Genomic DNA, 17,197 nt, shown 5'->3' on the forward strand with positions numbered 1-17,197 from the left:
TTAGAAATCAAATAATCAAATAATCCATCTAAAGCATTTTTCACAGCATGTAGCACCTAATAAGCACATAATCAATCAAGGTTAGCTATTAGAATTATTGTCCAAAGTTGGACAGTTAGTAAAGAAGCTGACATTGTAATGCATTTATTTAACTTATATACTTATTTAGTTTGCTCTGAAATTTATAGCCTTTCTATCACACCAGAATTTATTAACAGGACTTCTTAAAGATCATAAGACAAAACCACTTACCTTTTTATAGTTCTTGCTGTATTTAGAAAATTAAGAAATATTAAAAGGTTTCCAAAATTCTGATATATTTTTAATGTTTACTTTCAGTATATTAAAGCTTTTGATTTACACAAAAATATAACTGTATGCATAACCTCATTTAGACATAAATTGAAGAAATAAATTTGATATCCTTCTGGAAAAAGTCCCTCCCAGCTATCTCTGCAATAGATTCTGTGAATTATAGAAAACTAACTAATACCCTGCTGTTCTTGCTGGTAACATGTCTGGCTACCTTAAGGGATATCTCAATTCTGTATTCCTAGTGGGCAATGCTTGGGGTCTAATAAACATTCAGTAAACATTTCTTGAATGAATGTATAGGCCAACAGTTCACTTCTGGTTCCAGGACCACTTAACACTCTCGAATACTATTGAGGACCACGAAAAGCTTTTGTTTATGTGAGTTATACCTATCAATATTTACTAGTAGAAATGAAAACATTCTAATGTTAATTTGTCCATTAAGATAACAATACACCCATTATATGCAACATAAATAATCTTTTTATAGATACTGTGTTTTCCAAAACAAAAAAATATATATAGTGAGAAGAGTGGCATTGTTTTACAGTTTTGTTAACCTCTGCCTTAATAGAAGACATCTGGAGTCTCATCACTCCTTCTGCGTTCAGTTCATTGCACTATCACAGGACACATAACCTTTAGAAAAATCCATTGTACGTTCATGAAAGAAGGAGTATGGAAAAAGGAGATAACAACTTAGTAGTATTGTCAACACTGTTTTTATCTAGCGGTAGACCCCTTGAAAGACACACTTTGAGAAACATAAGAGGGAAAACTTTATTTCTGGACAAGGTTCATGCTACTATACACAGCATAGCTGACATGAAAGAGGTCGTAACGGAGGTGTAAAAGGAACATCATAGAAACAGCCTTTCTCTTTTCCTTTTTTTCCTGCAGTGCGTAGTAGCGCGGACTCTTGCCGTAACCCAAGACGGTAACCGTCGCTCATATTTAAGCCCGTACAATGACGTCACACAGCGACAGCAACGCCCTGTCACCCTGAGGTTTTACTACATTTCCCAGGATGCTTTGCCAATAGCGACGCTATTGGTCAGCGCCGACGGAAGAGCATCTGACTGAGCGGAAGTAGAGGATCTCAGAGGCGAAGAAGGTGAGGACGAGAGGAGCTGTGAAGCTGTGAGTAGCCCCACAGGTCTCTTTTCTTGGCGGTGAGGGACACAGCTACGGGACGAACCTTTGAGAAGGAAGGGTAGGGTGGCCCTATGGGGGCCTGAGGCCCCCACAACTCTGAGGCCTCAAACCCCTGTGTTTTTCCACTAGACCTGGGAGCGGGGAGAAACAAAACGTTGCTGTGGAGGCAAAGTCTCCGTAATAAAATCGTGCTGTTTTAAGTTTTCTTGGGACGAGCTGGAGCGAATTCGGGTTCTTGTCGCAACGCAAGGGTCGTTGGCGTGATTTTACTGCGACCAGAGGGGCGGCGGTGCTGACGGTCTGACTCAGCTTCTACAGCACTGGTTCTCAATTGGCTGCACGTGAGAATCACCTCGGATGCCTTTTTAAAGATACAGGTGCCCTGGCTCCACGCCAGAGCAACAAATCAGAATCTGTGGAATATAAGATCTGGGCAGCAGAACTTGCTAAAGCGTCTCAGGTGTTAACGTTGTGCAGCCAGGGTTGAGAGCCACGCTTTTCGTGGCTGATTCTGACCCCCTCGGGAATGCTGATTAGGGCCACCTGAGCCAGGGCCTCCCACTATACACTGCGTTGGCTCTACCACACGCATGTGGGGGAAGTTGATGATTATTCTTTTGGCACGGATTGTATTTTTAGCTCCACCAGAAACTTATTTTTGAGCTTCGTGTGGTGGTGCTGGAAAGACAGGCCGTGGTTCCTTATTTACGATCTGGCTATTCGTTCTGAATAAAAATTAGAGACGCTTCATTTTTCTTGCCATTGTTTTCGCTTCTGCCTATTTTTTGGTACCCCGACAAACTGAGAGCAGTGGAAAGTGGAAGAACCACATTAAAATCGGTGTCTCGTTGCTTATAAGAAGTTCTGAAAAGGGTATCAGTTAAAATTACATTTGGCATTATTTATGGGCGTATGATACCCTTTATATATGAATATATAAATGAATTAGTTCCAGTGAAAGGAAGTTAGGGTGTGATTTGGGCTTTGATGCAGAAGTTTGTTTAGGTGTGATAGGTAGGATTTGATAGATAGATACCATTACGTAACATGTTTTCTCTTTCCCAGAGTTTCAGCTTCACCTCCCTCACTGATTCAGCATGGGGGAGAAGTCAGAAAACTATAGGGTTCCAGAGGATCTGTTCAATGGTTTGAAAGTAACAGAGCTCCAGGAAGCAGAGCGTGTTGACCCTCCAGTGTCTAATGCCAAAGATCACCATTCCCAGAGCAAGCTGCTTAGCGATGTTGAGGCCCATCCCCAGGAGGACCAAGAAGAAGAGGAGTGCTTTCATGATGCAAGTGCCTCATTTGAGAAGGAAGAGCCAGGAGTGGGCAAGGTTGAGAACAAACCTGATAATGATGTGAATTCCTCTGAACTAGATGAAGAATACCTAATGGAACTGGAAAAAAACATGCCGGATGAAGAGAAAAAGGTTAGTGTTTTGTTTATTGTGCATGATCTGTCATGTAAACTGCTTTTTAAAGTGAATAAATGTGACTGATGCTCTATCATAGACTGCTTCATTTGTGGTAAAGAGTGACTTGCCCATCTGTATGTTTATTGTTTTAGTAGTGATGGATCTGAGATAAATCAGTGGCATGGTGGGGCAGCATTGAGTGTGTCTGCATAGCAAAGAAATTTCCTTTTTTTCCTGTGAACTTTGAGTTCTTACGTTCATCTTGTGTAATTGTTTCTAACATATATATATATATATATATATATATATATACCTTTTAGGTTTTTTTAATGATCTATGGTTGGCTGCTGAAATTCCTGTAATGGCTATTTTTTTGGTCAGACTTTATAGAATTATGGTATGCTGCTTGTTTATGCTAATCCATTGTTAGCAAAAAGACTGCCTGGATTTCCTGGTGGTGATGATTTGGCTACAGAGAGCAGTGACTGGGACCTGTGTCATTTACAGTTCGTTCTTGAGGAACAGAATTGTGTGTGATGGTAGCTGTCATTTGTTAAACACCAGAAATGTGCCAGCCACTGAGCTTAAAATGTTACTTGTGTTTTAATCTTCACAACATGCCTATGACATATACTGTTAACATCCCTATAAGAGAACAGCTTAGAGTAGTACAGTAACTTGCCTGAAATCGCATATCTAATAAATAGCAGAACTGATTCTCAAACCCAGATCTCCTTGATTCCAAAGCCAAAATATGTAGAATTTAATAACAAAAACAGCTGTCTTCCTACAAAGCAGATGTCCTAATAAAATGCACACTTTCCTGCTACTTTGCCCTGGGCTTAGTAACTGATCAAGCCTTCACTTTGGGAAGGAGAGGCTTAGTGTCCTCCATATATCCTTCCTTCTGATCCCATAAGCAAGGTCGCATGAAGAGTTACTGTAATATCTGAGTTCGCAAAGAACGTGAATGAGATTTGTGGCTTATGCCTCTGAAGAGCTTACTCAGTGAACAGGTTATGATGGATTGGTGCTGGACTGAGATGGTAAATGTGCAGTGTAAGAATGGGAGTGGGGAGGTAGTGGAAGGTGAGGAAAACCATCTTGTCTGTGTCCTTCCTTAGGCACTTTTCATGATCAAATCTGTTGGTTTTAACATGCATATGTTAGCTTTTGTGTTAGTGTGTGCTACCAGAAGAGAAGGATAAAGGGCAGAAATGAGCCCAGTTCATGAACGACCTCACCAGAAATGGCTCGGAAAATTAAATCAAGTACCGTACAGTAACATCAGGGCAATGATTTTCCAGAAAGTGAGTGTTTGGTTCAGCTTTCACATCACTGGTGCAGGCTTTTCAGAAACATTGACAAAACTTCTATGTTAAAATGTTAGCAATGCTTTTCTAATACTTTAATATATTTTGCCCTGATATAGAGGATTGCCATCGGTTTGACAGTTGAGTGGTTTGCCTCAAAATGTTACATACTCTGCTCTCCATTCCCATTATAAAAATTAAGGTATAATTTACATGTTGTGAAATTGTTTAAGCTCTGATGTGTACAGCTCAGTGAGTTTTTTTTTTTTTTTTTTTTTTTGCGCGGTGGCGCTGCGTTGGGTCTTTTGTGACTGCGTGCAGGCTTTCTCTAGTTGCAGTGAGTGGGAGCTACTCTTCGTTGCGGTGCGCAGGCTTCTCTTGTTGCGGAGCACGGGTTCTAGGCGCGCAGGCTCAGTAGTTGTGGCACATGGACTTAGTTGCTCCGTGGCATGTGGGATCTTCCCAGACCAGGGCTCGAACTCATGTCCTCTGCATTGGCAGGCGGATTCTTAACCACTATGCCACCAGGGAAGTCCCGCTCAGTGAGTTTTGACAACTGTGTACACCTGGGTAACTCACCCCAATTGTAGTATTAGCTATTTTTATGCTGCTTTAATAAATATCTTTGTGAAATTAATATTAGGAAACCAGCGAAACAGATGAAGAAATGTCTCTTTGCTGCACATAAGGTTTGGTTTTATGGGTCATTGGGAAAAGGATATGTTTAAGCTTGATTCTTTTAAAGTAGACAAAGTTCAGATAATTCAACAACAAAAATAAACACAAATGGCCACAAAATGTGCAGACTTTCAGCCTCACTAATAATTTTTAAATGCAAATTAAAACATGTCTCATCTCTCAGATCAGAACATTGATCTGATGTTGACAAGAAGAGGAGGTAGGAATTCATGTACTGATATTGGGAGTTTGGATTGCTACATCATTTCTATGGGGTACAGATATCAAATTTTTATATGAACATTTCTCTAGATCAGGGCTACCAGTGGAACCTTTTGCAATGATGGGAGTGTTCTGTATCTACACTGTCCAGTAATGGTAGCCACCGGCCATTGGCTGCCACATTTTAACAGTCATCTGGCTGTTGAGCAGTTGAAATGTAGCTAGTACAGCTGATAAAATGAATTTTTAAATTTTTTATTTCAGTTAATTTAAGTGGTCACATGTGCCTAGTGAGTACCATATTAGATAGTACAGCTTTAAACCTGATTCTCTTCTAGTCACTTATTTTAAGGAAGTTATTAAAAATATGTATAGGTGTATATATAAAGATACATTGCAGGATCATTCATAATTTTAGAAATTTTAGAAAACTAGAACTAATGTTGAACAGAGGGTATTACTTTAAACACTTTTAGCATATTTTTGTGGTAGTGTACAATGTAGTCATTAAAGAGATAAATATTAGTATTGGCATGGAGTAATGCCTGAATGTTAAATGTATTAATAAGCAGGTGTGATAATATGATTTATAATAAACATGTATTTGGTGTTTGTCCAGTTCCTGGCACAGTTCCTAAAACCTTTGGGATTTCCTAGGTGGAAAGAGATGAAGGTTCATTTTGTTACTCATAACAAGCCTCTTTCAACCACACCTGAGTTAATGTTAATGCGATGACTTTTGGAAAGCCCCTAAGGATGAGGTCTAGTTGTCAGAGTTTGGAGCTCTCAGGCTCACCCCACTCCACCCCCATCTCTGGGGAAGGGAGAGGGGCTGAAGGTTGAGTTAATCACTAATGACCAGTAATCACTAATGACCAGTGATTAATCCATCATGCTTACTTAATGAAACCTCCATAAAAAACCCAAAGGATTGGGTTCAGAGAGCTTCGTAGTTGGTGAACACATATAGGTGGTGGGAGGGTGCACATCCATAGGGCATGGAGGCTCAGTGCCCCTTCCCACATACCTTGCCTTATACATCTCTTCCATCTGACTGTTCCTGAGTTATGTCCTTTATAGTAAAGTGGTAACCTAATAAGTAAACTGCTTTCCTGAGTTCTGTGAGCCCCTCTAGCAAATTAATTGAACCTGAGGAGGTGGTCGTGGAAGCCGCCAACTTATAGCCCATGGGTCAAAAGCAGAGGTGACTGCAACAACATGGATGGACTTGGAGGGCATTATGCTAAGTGAAAGAAGTCAGACAAAGACAAATACTGTATGATATCACTTATATGTGGCATCTAAAAAGTAAAACAAACTAGTGAATATAACAAAAAAGAAACAGACTCACAGATACAGGAAACAAATTAGTGGTTACCATTGGGGAGGGGAAGGAGGGAGGAGCAAGATAGGAGTAGTGGATTAAGAGGTCCAAATTACTATATGCAAAATAAATAAGCTACGGGGATATGTTGTGCAACACAGGGAATATAGGCAAAATTTTATAATAATTATAAATGGGGTATAATCTTAAAAAATTGTGGATAACTATGTTGTATACCTTTTATGTAACATATAATATTGTACACCTTTTATGTAACATATAATATTGTACATCAACTACAGGAAAAAAAGAAAAAATATATAAACAGACCAAAAAAAGTAGAAATGACAGCCTGGACTTGCAGTTGGTATCTGAAGTGAGGATGGAGCCAGTCTTGTGGAACTCAGTGCTTAACCTGTGGGGTCTGACCCTATCTCTAGGCAGATAGTGTCAGAATTGAGTTAAAGTGTAGGACATTGGCTGGAGTCCACTGCAGAGCTGGAGTTGCTTGGTGTGGGAGAAACTCCTACACATTTGGTCACAGAAGTGTTCAGAGTGAGTGTTGAGAGTAGAGGAGACACCCAGGTGTTTTCTCTTTATAGAGGGTTATGGAACAGTCAGTGATGATTCCTTTTACGTTAAAAACCTGTGTGAAAATATGTTTATACATGAAAGTTTGGCAGGATATACACCAAATTATAAAAAGTGAGTAGCTCTAAAGGGTGTGATTATTGGGAAGTTTTCATTTATATTTAATATAATTTTGTAATGTTTGCTTTTTTTATGGTAAGCATGTATTACATTTATGATCAACAACAATAAAAGTTATTCCAATTTGAGAATATAAATAAAAACTTGATTCTTTACAACCAGGGTGGACTTTCTACTAAAGAAAAAAGCACATAAAGCTGACCTTTGAGGATTTGGGAAAGATATGCTATCATAGGATATATGTATTACTAAATGTATCAAATATTAGTAGCTAAAGTCTGGGGCTTCCCTGGTGGCGCAGTGGTTGAGAGTCCACCTGCTGATGCAGGGGACACGGGTTCGTGCCCTGGTCCGGGAAGATCCCACATGCTGCGGAGCTGCTGGGCCCATGAGCCGTGGCCACTGAGCCTGCGCGTCCGGAGCCTGTGCTCCGCAACAGGAGAGGCCACAGCAGTGAGAGGCCCGCGTACCGCAAAAAAGAAAGAGAAAAAAAAAAAGCTAAAGTCTGTTATTCAAGCTGACTTGACTTGCCCTGTGGCTGAGAAGATGATCCAGGCTCAAGAGGGTGCCAGTTCTCAGCAGATCAAGAGTAACAGAGGAGGAAGGCAGTTAAGATTCATTTAAAACTGGCAAAATCTCTTAAGGAAAGCACTATGTGTGTGTTTGTTTCAGCAGCAATCTTAACTGTTTGTGAAACCTTAAATGTAGCTATGACTACCTAGAGGAATAGGATTTTAGCTTACATTTGAGATGTACTAGATCTGCAAAGCAAATAAGTGATTCTTTTTTTAAAATTTATTTATTTATTTTTGGCTGTGTTGGGTCTTCGTTTCTGTGCGAGAGCTTTCTCTAGTTGCGGCAAGCAGGGGCCACTCTTCATCACGGTGCGCAGGCCTCTCACTGTCGCAGCCTCTCTTGTTGAGGAGCACAGGCTCCAGACGCGCAGGCTCAGTAGTTGTGGCTCACGGGCCTAGTTGCTCCGTGGCATAGTCGGATCTTCCCAAACCAGGGCTCGAACCCATGTCCCCTGCATTGGCAGGCAGATTCTCAACCACTGCGCCACCAGGGAAGCCCCAAATAAGTGATTCTTAAAGGCTTGGCTGAGGAAGACATATCTGGTAGCAGATGAGAATTATTGCTATAATAATATTCTGATACAAAGATGCTTATAGTTTGGGGACCTATGGAATATACTGCATTGTGGTGATATTGATGTAAGAGAATCATCTTTTGTGGGCTGCTTGTCAAAATGGGGTTCTTATGCCTCACGTATAAATTCTCTCATTCTTGTGCACACACTAAAGTTTGAGGACCACTGTCATGGGGCCTTGCACATAGTCTTCCTTCATTAAATAGCTGAATAATGTTTTCTCTCTCCCATGAGGGCCAGTAATTGGTCTTACAAATTACAGAGATTTTATCATTCATTTATTCAAGAAATGTTTGCATTTCTTCCACATGCCAGGCATTGTTTGAGGCACTTAGGAATACAGTGGTGAATAAGACACATCTCTCATATGTATATTCTAGTTGGTATGGGTGGGGTGGGGGGAATGATAAGATGAAGTGAAGTAGGCATGGGAGTTGGAACCATGGGCAGGACTACTTAAAATTGGTTGGTCAGGAAAGGCCTCTCTGGGGAGGTGCCATTTCGGGAAAGACTTGGATGGGAAAAGGAGTCAAATGTGTATCTGAGAGGAAAATATTCCATAGAAGGGGAGCAGTTAGTATAAAGACCCTACAGGTGTGGCTGTATTCTTGGCATGCAAGGAGTGGAAGGGCCATTAGTGGGAGCATAGTGATTAAGGAAGAGAATCGGGGGATGAAATAAGAGAGGGTCTGATGATGGAACACTTTGTGAGCCATGGTAAGGGATTTGAATTTTTTTCCAAGTGCAGTAGGAAACAGATGGGTAGTTAAGCCAGCAGAAAGATGAAAGTTATTTCCATCTTATTAAGAGTATTCTGGTGGTTGTGCAGAGAACGCAGGGGGTGGGGGCAGAGTGGAGCACGGGGACCAGCTAGGGCCTAACATGGCGAGCTGGGCGAAGATGATGGTAGCTTGAACTGTGGATCGAGTGAAGGTAAGTGAATGATTTCAGGCTGCATTTTGGAAGTGGAGCTGATGAGACATACTGGATTCAGTTGGGAGGGCTGGAGTGAGAAATAAGCTTGATTCCTTGGCTTTGGCTACTGGGTAGCTGGTGATGCCCTTTACAAATATGGAGATGATGGAGGGACTTGGAGTTCGTCAGGGCTCTGGTGATTTAATTCTTGCTTGCAAATGAAAAAGCTTTTTTATTTGTAAGCCCAAATGCAGATTTCGTCCTTTTAATGGATTTGCTCCCTGGTGCCAGTTGTCGGCACATAGTGTTCATTTACAAATGCGTAGATACAGTTAAGTAATAGATACAAAAGTCTGTTGCTTGGTGAACGTGGGCTCACAACATATGGTTTCTGGGATTTTAAAACGTTTTCCTTAGGTTCTGAAACTGTAAAGTATTGTTTTTTCCTTTAAGCCTGTGTAGTCTTTAAACAGGAGCCATTATTGAAGTATTGGTTTAGTGCCAAAGTTCTATATCAGTCTTTCCCCCGTCGCTCTCATTTTTCTTAAATCCCACATAATCCTTTTGATTTCCATGTTTCTCCTGCCTCATTGCAATATTTTCATAATCTTATCAGTGTAGTAACAATGGACATGTTTGCAGGGAACAATTCTCTTGGTTGCTTCCAGAAAGTTTTCAGTAACTTTTCTATAGTGGCCTGCATATTCTGTTAACCTTATGAGAAAACCCTTTCTGATTTGTTTCCCTTAATGGGCATCCTTTTGAACTAAGGTTGCCATATTTACCAATTTCTTAGAGTTTACCAGCATTGAGTTTAATGAATGCTATTGGCAAGTGATTAAATAAAATCCTAGAATTTAAGAACTGGAAGGGACCTTAGATTTTTTTTTAATTTAATTTTTTTATACAGCAGGTTCTTATTAGCTATCTACTTTATACATGTTAGTGTATATATGTCAATCCCAATCTCCCAATTCATCCCACCCCCACCACCACCCCCACCCACCCCCACCACCACCACCACCACCACCACCACCACCACCACCCACCCCCAGCTTTCCCTCCTTGGTGTCCATATGTTTGTTCTCTACATCTGTGTCTCATTTCTACCTTGCAAACAGGTTCATCTGTACCATTTTTCTAGATTCCACATATATGCGTTAATATACAATATTTGTTTTTCTCTTTCTGACTTCACTCTGTATGACAGTCTCTAAGGAAGGGACCTTAGATTTCTGATTCTGAGTTTAAACCAGGGGAAGTAAGGGTTGTTTTACCCTAAAACATTTGGAAGTTATCTGCTGATGGAGAAGTTAAAGTGGCATTCAGTGTTTCCGGTGTTTATTAAGGAAGATCTCTCTGTGTAGATCAGTGGTTCTCAAACTTAATTGTGTCTAAGAATCACAGGAAACTTACTAAACATGCAAAGCCCTCAGAAGCGTTTGATACCACAGACTTGTGAGGTGGCATCTACTTTGTTAATAAGCATCCTCAGGCTTTTTTGGTTTTTTTAATTGAAGTATAGTTGATTTACATATTGTGTTAGTTTCAGGTATACAGCAGAATGATTCAGTTATATTTTTTCTTGATTATATTCCATTATAGGTTATTACAAGATATTGAATATAATTCCCTGTGCTATACGGTAAATCCTTGTTGCTTATCTCCCAGGTCATTTTGGTTCAGGTAGAACTGTGGCCACACTTTGGGAGACAGAGGGCTAGATGGACACAGACGACTAAGCTTCCAAAACAAGAAGTATTGATTAACCTGTATAGTGACTCCATCCAGCATCAGAAGAGCTTAATAATAGGATATTTTCTTTTACCCAGATCTGTGCTCAAGGTCTAAAAAACTTAAAGAAAGAGTTGTTGGGCAGAATTTAAGCAGTACCAAAATAAGAAAATTTATTTCTGTTAAATTGAGTTTTGGGAGATGGGATTTTCTGAGTTAAGAAACAAGGAAGTATTTTCAATATCAGTCATCTTTCCTCAGAAGGGTAAGACTTAATGAGAGTCAGGTTCTAACTATAACCAAAATCTGGAGATTCTCCCTCCAAACTCCTAGTGGACTAGTAAAAATGACTTGTGGAAAGAGCAAGTGTGTCTATATCTGTAAGGCAAGTGATGTCAGATTTCAAAGAAAACAAAACTGAAGCTTTTGTTCCCTTTTTAATGATAAAGAATTCCCTTCAGAATAATTTGTAGGACTGGTGTCCCTAGGCCTTTCAGTTTGAGGTTTCCTTATCCCACCTAAATAGGACTGAAGCAGAAAGTTTTATTGCATAGGCTTCCACTTTCCAGCCTTTTAGCAAGTGTGTAGCTTTTTTAATCATCCTTTTTACCCAGGTGTGATTGATCTCTGCTTAACTGTGCTTGACTAAGTTTGTGCCAAGTTTTATTTTGTAGCAGTTACTTTACAAAGCTGCAGGGGGAAGCAGATAGCTGCTGATAGAGTTACAGTATGGAAGTTAACTTGCTGATGTGAACCTCTTGTTTTTCTCCGTTGTCTATTAAACACATGGTCACTGTAGAATTATTTAATTAACACATTATTGACCAGAGACATATTAATACGTTTTTGTAACCTGAATGTTATTGACCAGAGACGTATCAATATGTTTTTAGAGAATGATACAGTTAATTAATATCACCATGCTAGGGCTTCCCTGGTGGCGCAGTGGTTGAAAGTCCGCCTGCTGATGCAGGGAACGCGGGTTCGTGCCCCGGTCCGGGAAGATCCCACATGCCGCGGAGCAGCTGGGCCCGTGAGCCGTGGCCGCTGAGCCTGCGCGTCCGGAGCCTGTGCTCCGCAATGGGAGAGGCCACAACAGTGAGAGGCCCGCGTACCGCAAAAAAAAAAAAAAAAAAAATATCACCATGCTAAGTTGTTAGAGCTTAAATTGATCAAGGGTTCATTACACAACTTATGATTGCCGTTATCATTCACATTTTCCTCCGTTAGGTTTTTGTTCCAACCTTGTGTATATTATAAATGCAAGTTTATTACCATAATATTTTCTAAAATGACGCATCGTGAAGTTTTGAATGAAGAAGAATTTTTCAGTGAATTTTATGCAGATACTTTCTCTGATTGTCCGAGCGACATATATACTAGTGTCTCAGAAGATGATAGTTCTTCAGAGTATAGTTCTGATTCAGAGGATGTGAGTATTAGACCAATAAAAAGAGAAAAAACCTTAGTGATTGATTCTAACACGGAAAGTGAACATGAAACTTACGGTGCTAGAGAATGCTCCTTTGCTTCTACAGGAGAGTGGATTGAAGACAACATTTCACGAAAATTAGAAGACTTTACGGGTATGTCAGGTGTAACTATTAAATATAACCACCCACAAAGTGTTAGTGAAATAACAATTTTTGGTGATGACTTTTTCGAGTTGGTCCCTTCTCAAACAAACTTGAATCACCAACAGAATGAAAAATCATATAAAAGTATGATGAGGCTTTAAAATGGACTGATGTGACCAGTAGTGACATGAAGAAGTTTCTTGAATTAATAATTTTGATGGGACAAATAAGAAAGTCACACTGGAAAGAATATTGGTCGACTGATCCCTTAACATGAAATACCTATCTTTCCAAAGATTATGACGAGAAGAAGGTTCGAACAAATAATGACGTTTCTTCACTTTAACGATACCTCGGAAACTCCACTTCCTGCAGACAGAATTTCAAAAGTTAAACCTCTCTTGGATTATTTTCTACCAAAGTTCCAGTCAATCTATATACCCAAACAAGAGCTATCACTTGATGAGGCGATGAAAGTGGAGAGGATGATGCAGATTCAAAACCTGTAATCCCAGAAAACTTACAAAATAATGGAATTCTGGTCAGCATGGTTAGGGAAAGTGAAACTGGATATATATGCAACCTTGGGATTTACAACAGTGTGTCCACATCTGAAATATTGTTGAAAAATAAAACCAGAGTTTTTGAGGCTATAAGAGAGAATCGTGGTCTACCAAACCAATTAAAGGAGATATCTAAAAACCTAGAGGGGAGAAATGACATTCTTATTGAAGGGAGAAGTGATTCTTCTATGGAAAGACAAGAGGTTAGTCTACATGGTGACAACTATTCATGACGCCTCCATGGCATCTACAGGAAAGGAAGACAGGAGGACTGGCTATCAGATAACTAAGCCCACTTGTATATCAGAGTATAATAAATAAAGGAGTTAATCAGCCTGATCCATATCTGGCAAACTTCAGTATCTTCCAGAAAACTTGAAAATGGTATAAGAAAGTGGGTTTCTCTTTGAGTAATTGTGGTTTATTCAATGCGTTTAAGATTTATTGTAGCTTTAATGCACAGAATAAAATGACTTACAAGCAATTTTTGTTAGCAGTAGCTAGGGAATGGGTAACTGACCATGCTGGTGAATGTAGTGGTGGTCCCGCACCTAGTCCTTCTTGTGGCATTTCTAAAAGAGCCCCCCGCAAATATCCACCTTGTCGACTATCAGGTAAAATAAAAGAACATATTCTAGAGGAAATAGTACCCACAGGACTGAAAAAAGAAAAATGCTGCCAGAAAGTGTAGAGTCTGCTCTTCCAGGGGAAAGTGCAGTGAAACCCGGTATATTTGTAATAGATGTTCTGTTCCCCTACACAGAGGTGCCTGCTATACTGCCTATCACGCGCTAACAAAATATTAGAATGCTTTAGTAAGACATGTACAAAGTTTCAAATAAAGTGCAAAAATTTGTTGATACTTACTCAAATGTGGCTGTTTCAGTGTTCACTTACATAACAAATTGCTGGCCACAGGCGTTACTTTCTGCAAAAATCCCCCGGTCAGTAACGTGTTAAGAGAAGATTTTTTTTAATGTAAAAAATTTTTTGCAAGTGCAAATTTTTATCATTTAATAATGAAATAATGATAGAAGGGATATACACTTTTAAGTTCCAAGCCAAGTGTGTTTATGTTGTGTTCACTGACCTAAAGTATAGGAACTATCCCTAGCCAGCCACTTCATTGAGTGGGTCTCTGGTGGAGAGTGGTTGTTTTATGATTGATAAGGGAATGGTTGAACACCTGACATTTTTGCCAGGTTACGCCAGTATTTAAAGTTATATCAGTTGGAGTTCTCTAGGATTTTGAGTCACAGAAAGCCATTCCAACAACTAAGCTTAAAAAGGAATTCACCTGTTTTTTTCTAGTACTTATATGGGTTCACTTTTTACATTTAGGTCTGCAATCCACTTAGCGTTTATTCTTGTGTATGGTGTGACATAGCAATCTAATTTTATCTTTTTACAAATGACTACCAACTTCTCCCAGCACTGTTTTTAAAAGTCCATCTTTGCCTCAGTGATCTAGTTAAATTTTAGTATCAACTAAGACCAAGTTTGTATCCTTTCCGAGATGCTTACCTTCTTCCTGTTTGTCAGATAATCATTTAAAACCTAACTTAGTTTATAGTGGCATTATTTGTCAAAACAGAGAACCTCATTTAGACTCAGACTGGGACACCAGAGATTTGTGTGGTAATAAAATTTCAAAATAACTGGAGAATTGATTAGTATAGAAGTAAGAAGCATGCAGTTGAGATGGTTTTCTGTGATATATATTTCAATACTTTCATCTTTAAGAAAGTACTGTTCCCCATGTCATGTGAATTTCTTTTCTTTAAAAATAAATTATTAGTTTTTAGTTTGGCTCACAAAATATAGGGAAGACTAACACAAGGGCTATGCCTGTGACCCCTTGGGCTGTACGTCCCTTCCATAAACACCTTTTAGAACCCCAGACTCATACTGCCAAAGCATTCTCTCACATCCTAACAGCTGCAGAGTATAGTATCCGACCACGTGGGAAGCTTAAACAGACTCCCTGTAAGCGATGCGGGGGGTCCCTTCCAATTAGGTCTTACAGCTCACTTTTGCCGGTATTAGGACAGCACTGGTTGTTCCAGCTGCCCATGTCCTAAAACTCTCATGAATGAACAGGTCACAGGCAAATTACGCCTGCACAGCCCTTATAACTTTTTAAAAGTTTTTAAAAAGGCCTTTCTTAAACAGGAGTGGCTAAGGTCCCTTCGCTATATCCAGTCTTCTAAGCCCCAGGCTGCCTGTGGCACCTGGATGGCAGCCCCTGGGGGTCCCCCACATCCTAGGGTGGCGATGGAGGAAGGGCAGGCCAGGCCAAGCATGAAGAATAAACAGTCAGTTTTATTGGGCTCAGACTAGGAATCCATGGGTCTTGAGGACCTCTGTGAATTTGTCAGTTTTCTTCTCTATGTTCTTTTCGGCCTGCTTCCGTAGCCTCGTGACCTGCTTCTTTTTCCGGTAATGGATCTTGGCCTTCTCCTTTCTCTTCTCCCTCAGGGCAGCTGTTACTGCCTGGTACTTCCAGCCAACCTCATGACCCAGGCGCCCTAGGTAGGCAAACTTCCGCGTGGGCGTCAGGCGCACAACCTTGAGGGCAGCGGGAACCGCCAGCTGCTTTTTCTTGTCATAGGCTGGCGGGAACCCTTCAAACATCTTGAGGCGGTCCAGAGTGGCCTGGCCTCGCTTGATCTTGTGGGGCAGCATGCCTCGCACTGTCTGCCCAAAGATGCGGCTGGGGCCTCGGAAGTGGTAGGGGCCGCGGGAGGGGTTGGTGTTCATACTCTTGCGGAGTAAGGCCAGGTACTTCCACTTGTTTCTGTAGAAATTGCCAAAAGTGTTGATGCCCTCACGGTGCACAACCACCACCTTTTGACCCAGAAGCACCTGCTCGGCCACGATGGTCGCCAGGCGGCCCAGGAGATGGCCTCGGCCATTGAGCAGCAGGACCTGCCCCTCCGCCATCTTCAGCAGCCCCCTGGGAAAACATGTGAATTTCTTTTACCCGATGACGCAAGAAAATAATTTCCTGGAAAACAGAATAAAATAAAAGATCCCGGGCATCCCTGTATTTGTAAAGGCAAAGAATAAGTTTTAAACACTTGCAGATTGAATTCATCCCTCTGCAAGGAATCCATTTTGCTAACTCAGTGAAAAATGGCCTTGGATTAACTATAGAAGAATAACCCAAGACCTGTGGTGCAAGTCCCTGATTCAGTGAGGTAGAGGTTTATTTTTAACATAAACCTCTACCTCAAAATGACTAAAGATCAGATCTCTGGGACTTGATGACATGTTCTAGAGCAGTGTCATCTTCTTTTCAAGTGCCCTAATTCTTGGTAGCAAGAATATCTCTTTAGAACCCCAGACTCTAAAGGGTAGCAAGGGAATTTAAAGTCACTTTTTCTTTAGGACAGTGAAACATATAAGCTCTGTGCTTATTACCTTTTTGCAGCAGTTCCTGTGCCTTGCTCAGTTACTTCCTCCTGTGAACAATTCTTTATTTCCATACCTGGGGAAGAAAATATAGTCTTGTGGCTAAAAGCATAAAAGGTTAGATCTGTCCTAGCTCCATCATTTAACTTGATGTAAAGTGGGATAATAATAGTACCTGTCGGGCTTCCCTGGTGGTGTAGTGGTTGAGAGTCCGCCTGCCGATGCAGGGGACATGGGTTTGTGCCCCGGTCCGGGAGGATCCCACATACCGCGGAGTGGCTGGGCCTGTGAGCCATGGCCAGTGAGCCTGCGCGTCCGGAGCCTGTTCTCCGCAATGGGAGAGGCCGCAACAGTGAGAGGCCCGTGTACCGCAAAAAAAAAAAAATAGTACCTGTCTCACAAAGTTGTTGTAAGGATTAAATGACTAGCACATAAAAGCACTCAGAAAGTGTTAGTTGTAGCTAAGTCAGAATTCAACGTGAGTGTAGACTGCAAAATGCTTAGGCGTCTGGAACCTCTAAGATCTCTTAAGAGTCATTTTTGGACACATTTCCCCCAAGGTGGCAAGCATAATGAATATTACAAATTTTTAGAACTATGCTAACGTCAGTCAATAATCCATAAATTATCCTTCAAGTTAATTTATGAAGAACAAATTGAGTGTTTGCCTGGGGATATGAGCTTGGGGTGAGAGAGAGGGTATTACAGATT

General features: G+C 40.7%; 2 protein-coding genes across 3 annotated transcripts in view; one reads left to right on the top strand and one right to left on the bottom strand.

Moving 5' to 3' along the window:
• The window catches only part of TTC1 (tetratricopeptide repeat domain 1), a 75,940-nt gene that overhangs the window by 18,960 nt on the left and 39,783 nt on the right, over nucleotides 1-17,197 (top strand). Inside the window, exons 2-3 of one of the 2 annotated variants that reach the window (XM_060144157.1) lie at nucleotides 1,216-1,429; nucleotides 2,536-2,900. In XM_060144157.1, coding sequence (XP_060000140.1) covers nucleotides 2,568-2,900 — 333 coding nt within the window. In that variant the 5' untranslated portion in view covers nucleotides 1,216-1,429; nucleotides 2,536-2,567. Of the gene's footprint in view, nucleotides 1-1,215; nucleotides 1,456-2,535; nucleotides 2,901-17,197 lie in introns of both variants that reach the window. The other variant, XM_060144156.1, reaches the window with a different exon arrangement.
• On the bottom strand, nucleotides 15,375-16,015 carry LOC132518554 (large ribosomal subunit protein uL13-like). The gene has a single exon (XM_060146514.1). It carries the CDS (start codon nucleotides 16,013-16,015, stop codon nucleotides 15,404-15,406), a length of 612 nt encoding a protein of 203 aa, XP_060002497.1. The 3' UTR covers nucleotides 15,375-15,403.

This window comes from Lagenorhynchus albirostris, chromosome 3 (genome assembly GCF_949774975.1).
Source record: "Lagenorhynchus albirostris chromosome 3, mLagAlb1.1, whole genome shotgun sequence".
NCBI classification, from domain to species: domain Eukaryota; kingdom Metazoa; phylum Chordata; class Mammalia; order Artiodactyla; family Delphinidae; genus Lagenorhynchus; species Lagenorhynchus albirostris.

Coding starts and splice junctions, on each gene's coding strand:
- LOC132518554 (XM_060146514.1), bottom strand. CDS start 16,015: ATGGCGGAGGGGCAGGTCCTGCTGCTCAATGGCCGAGGCCATCTCCTG.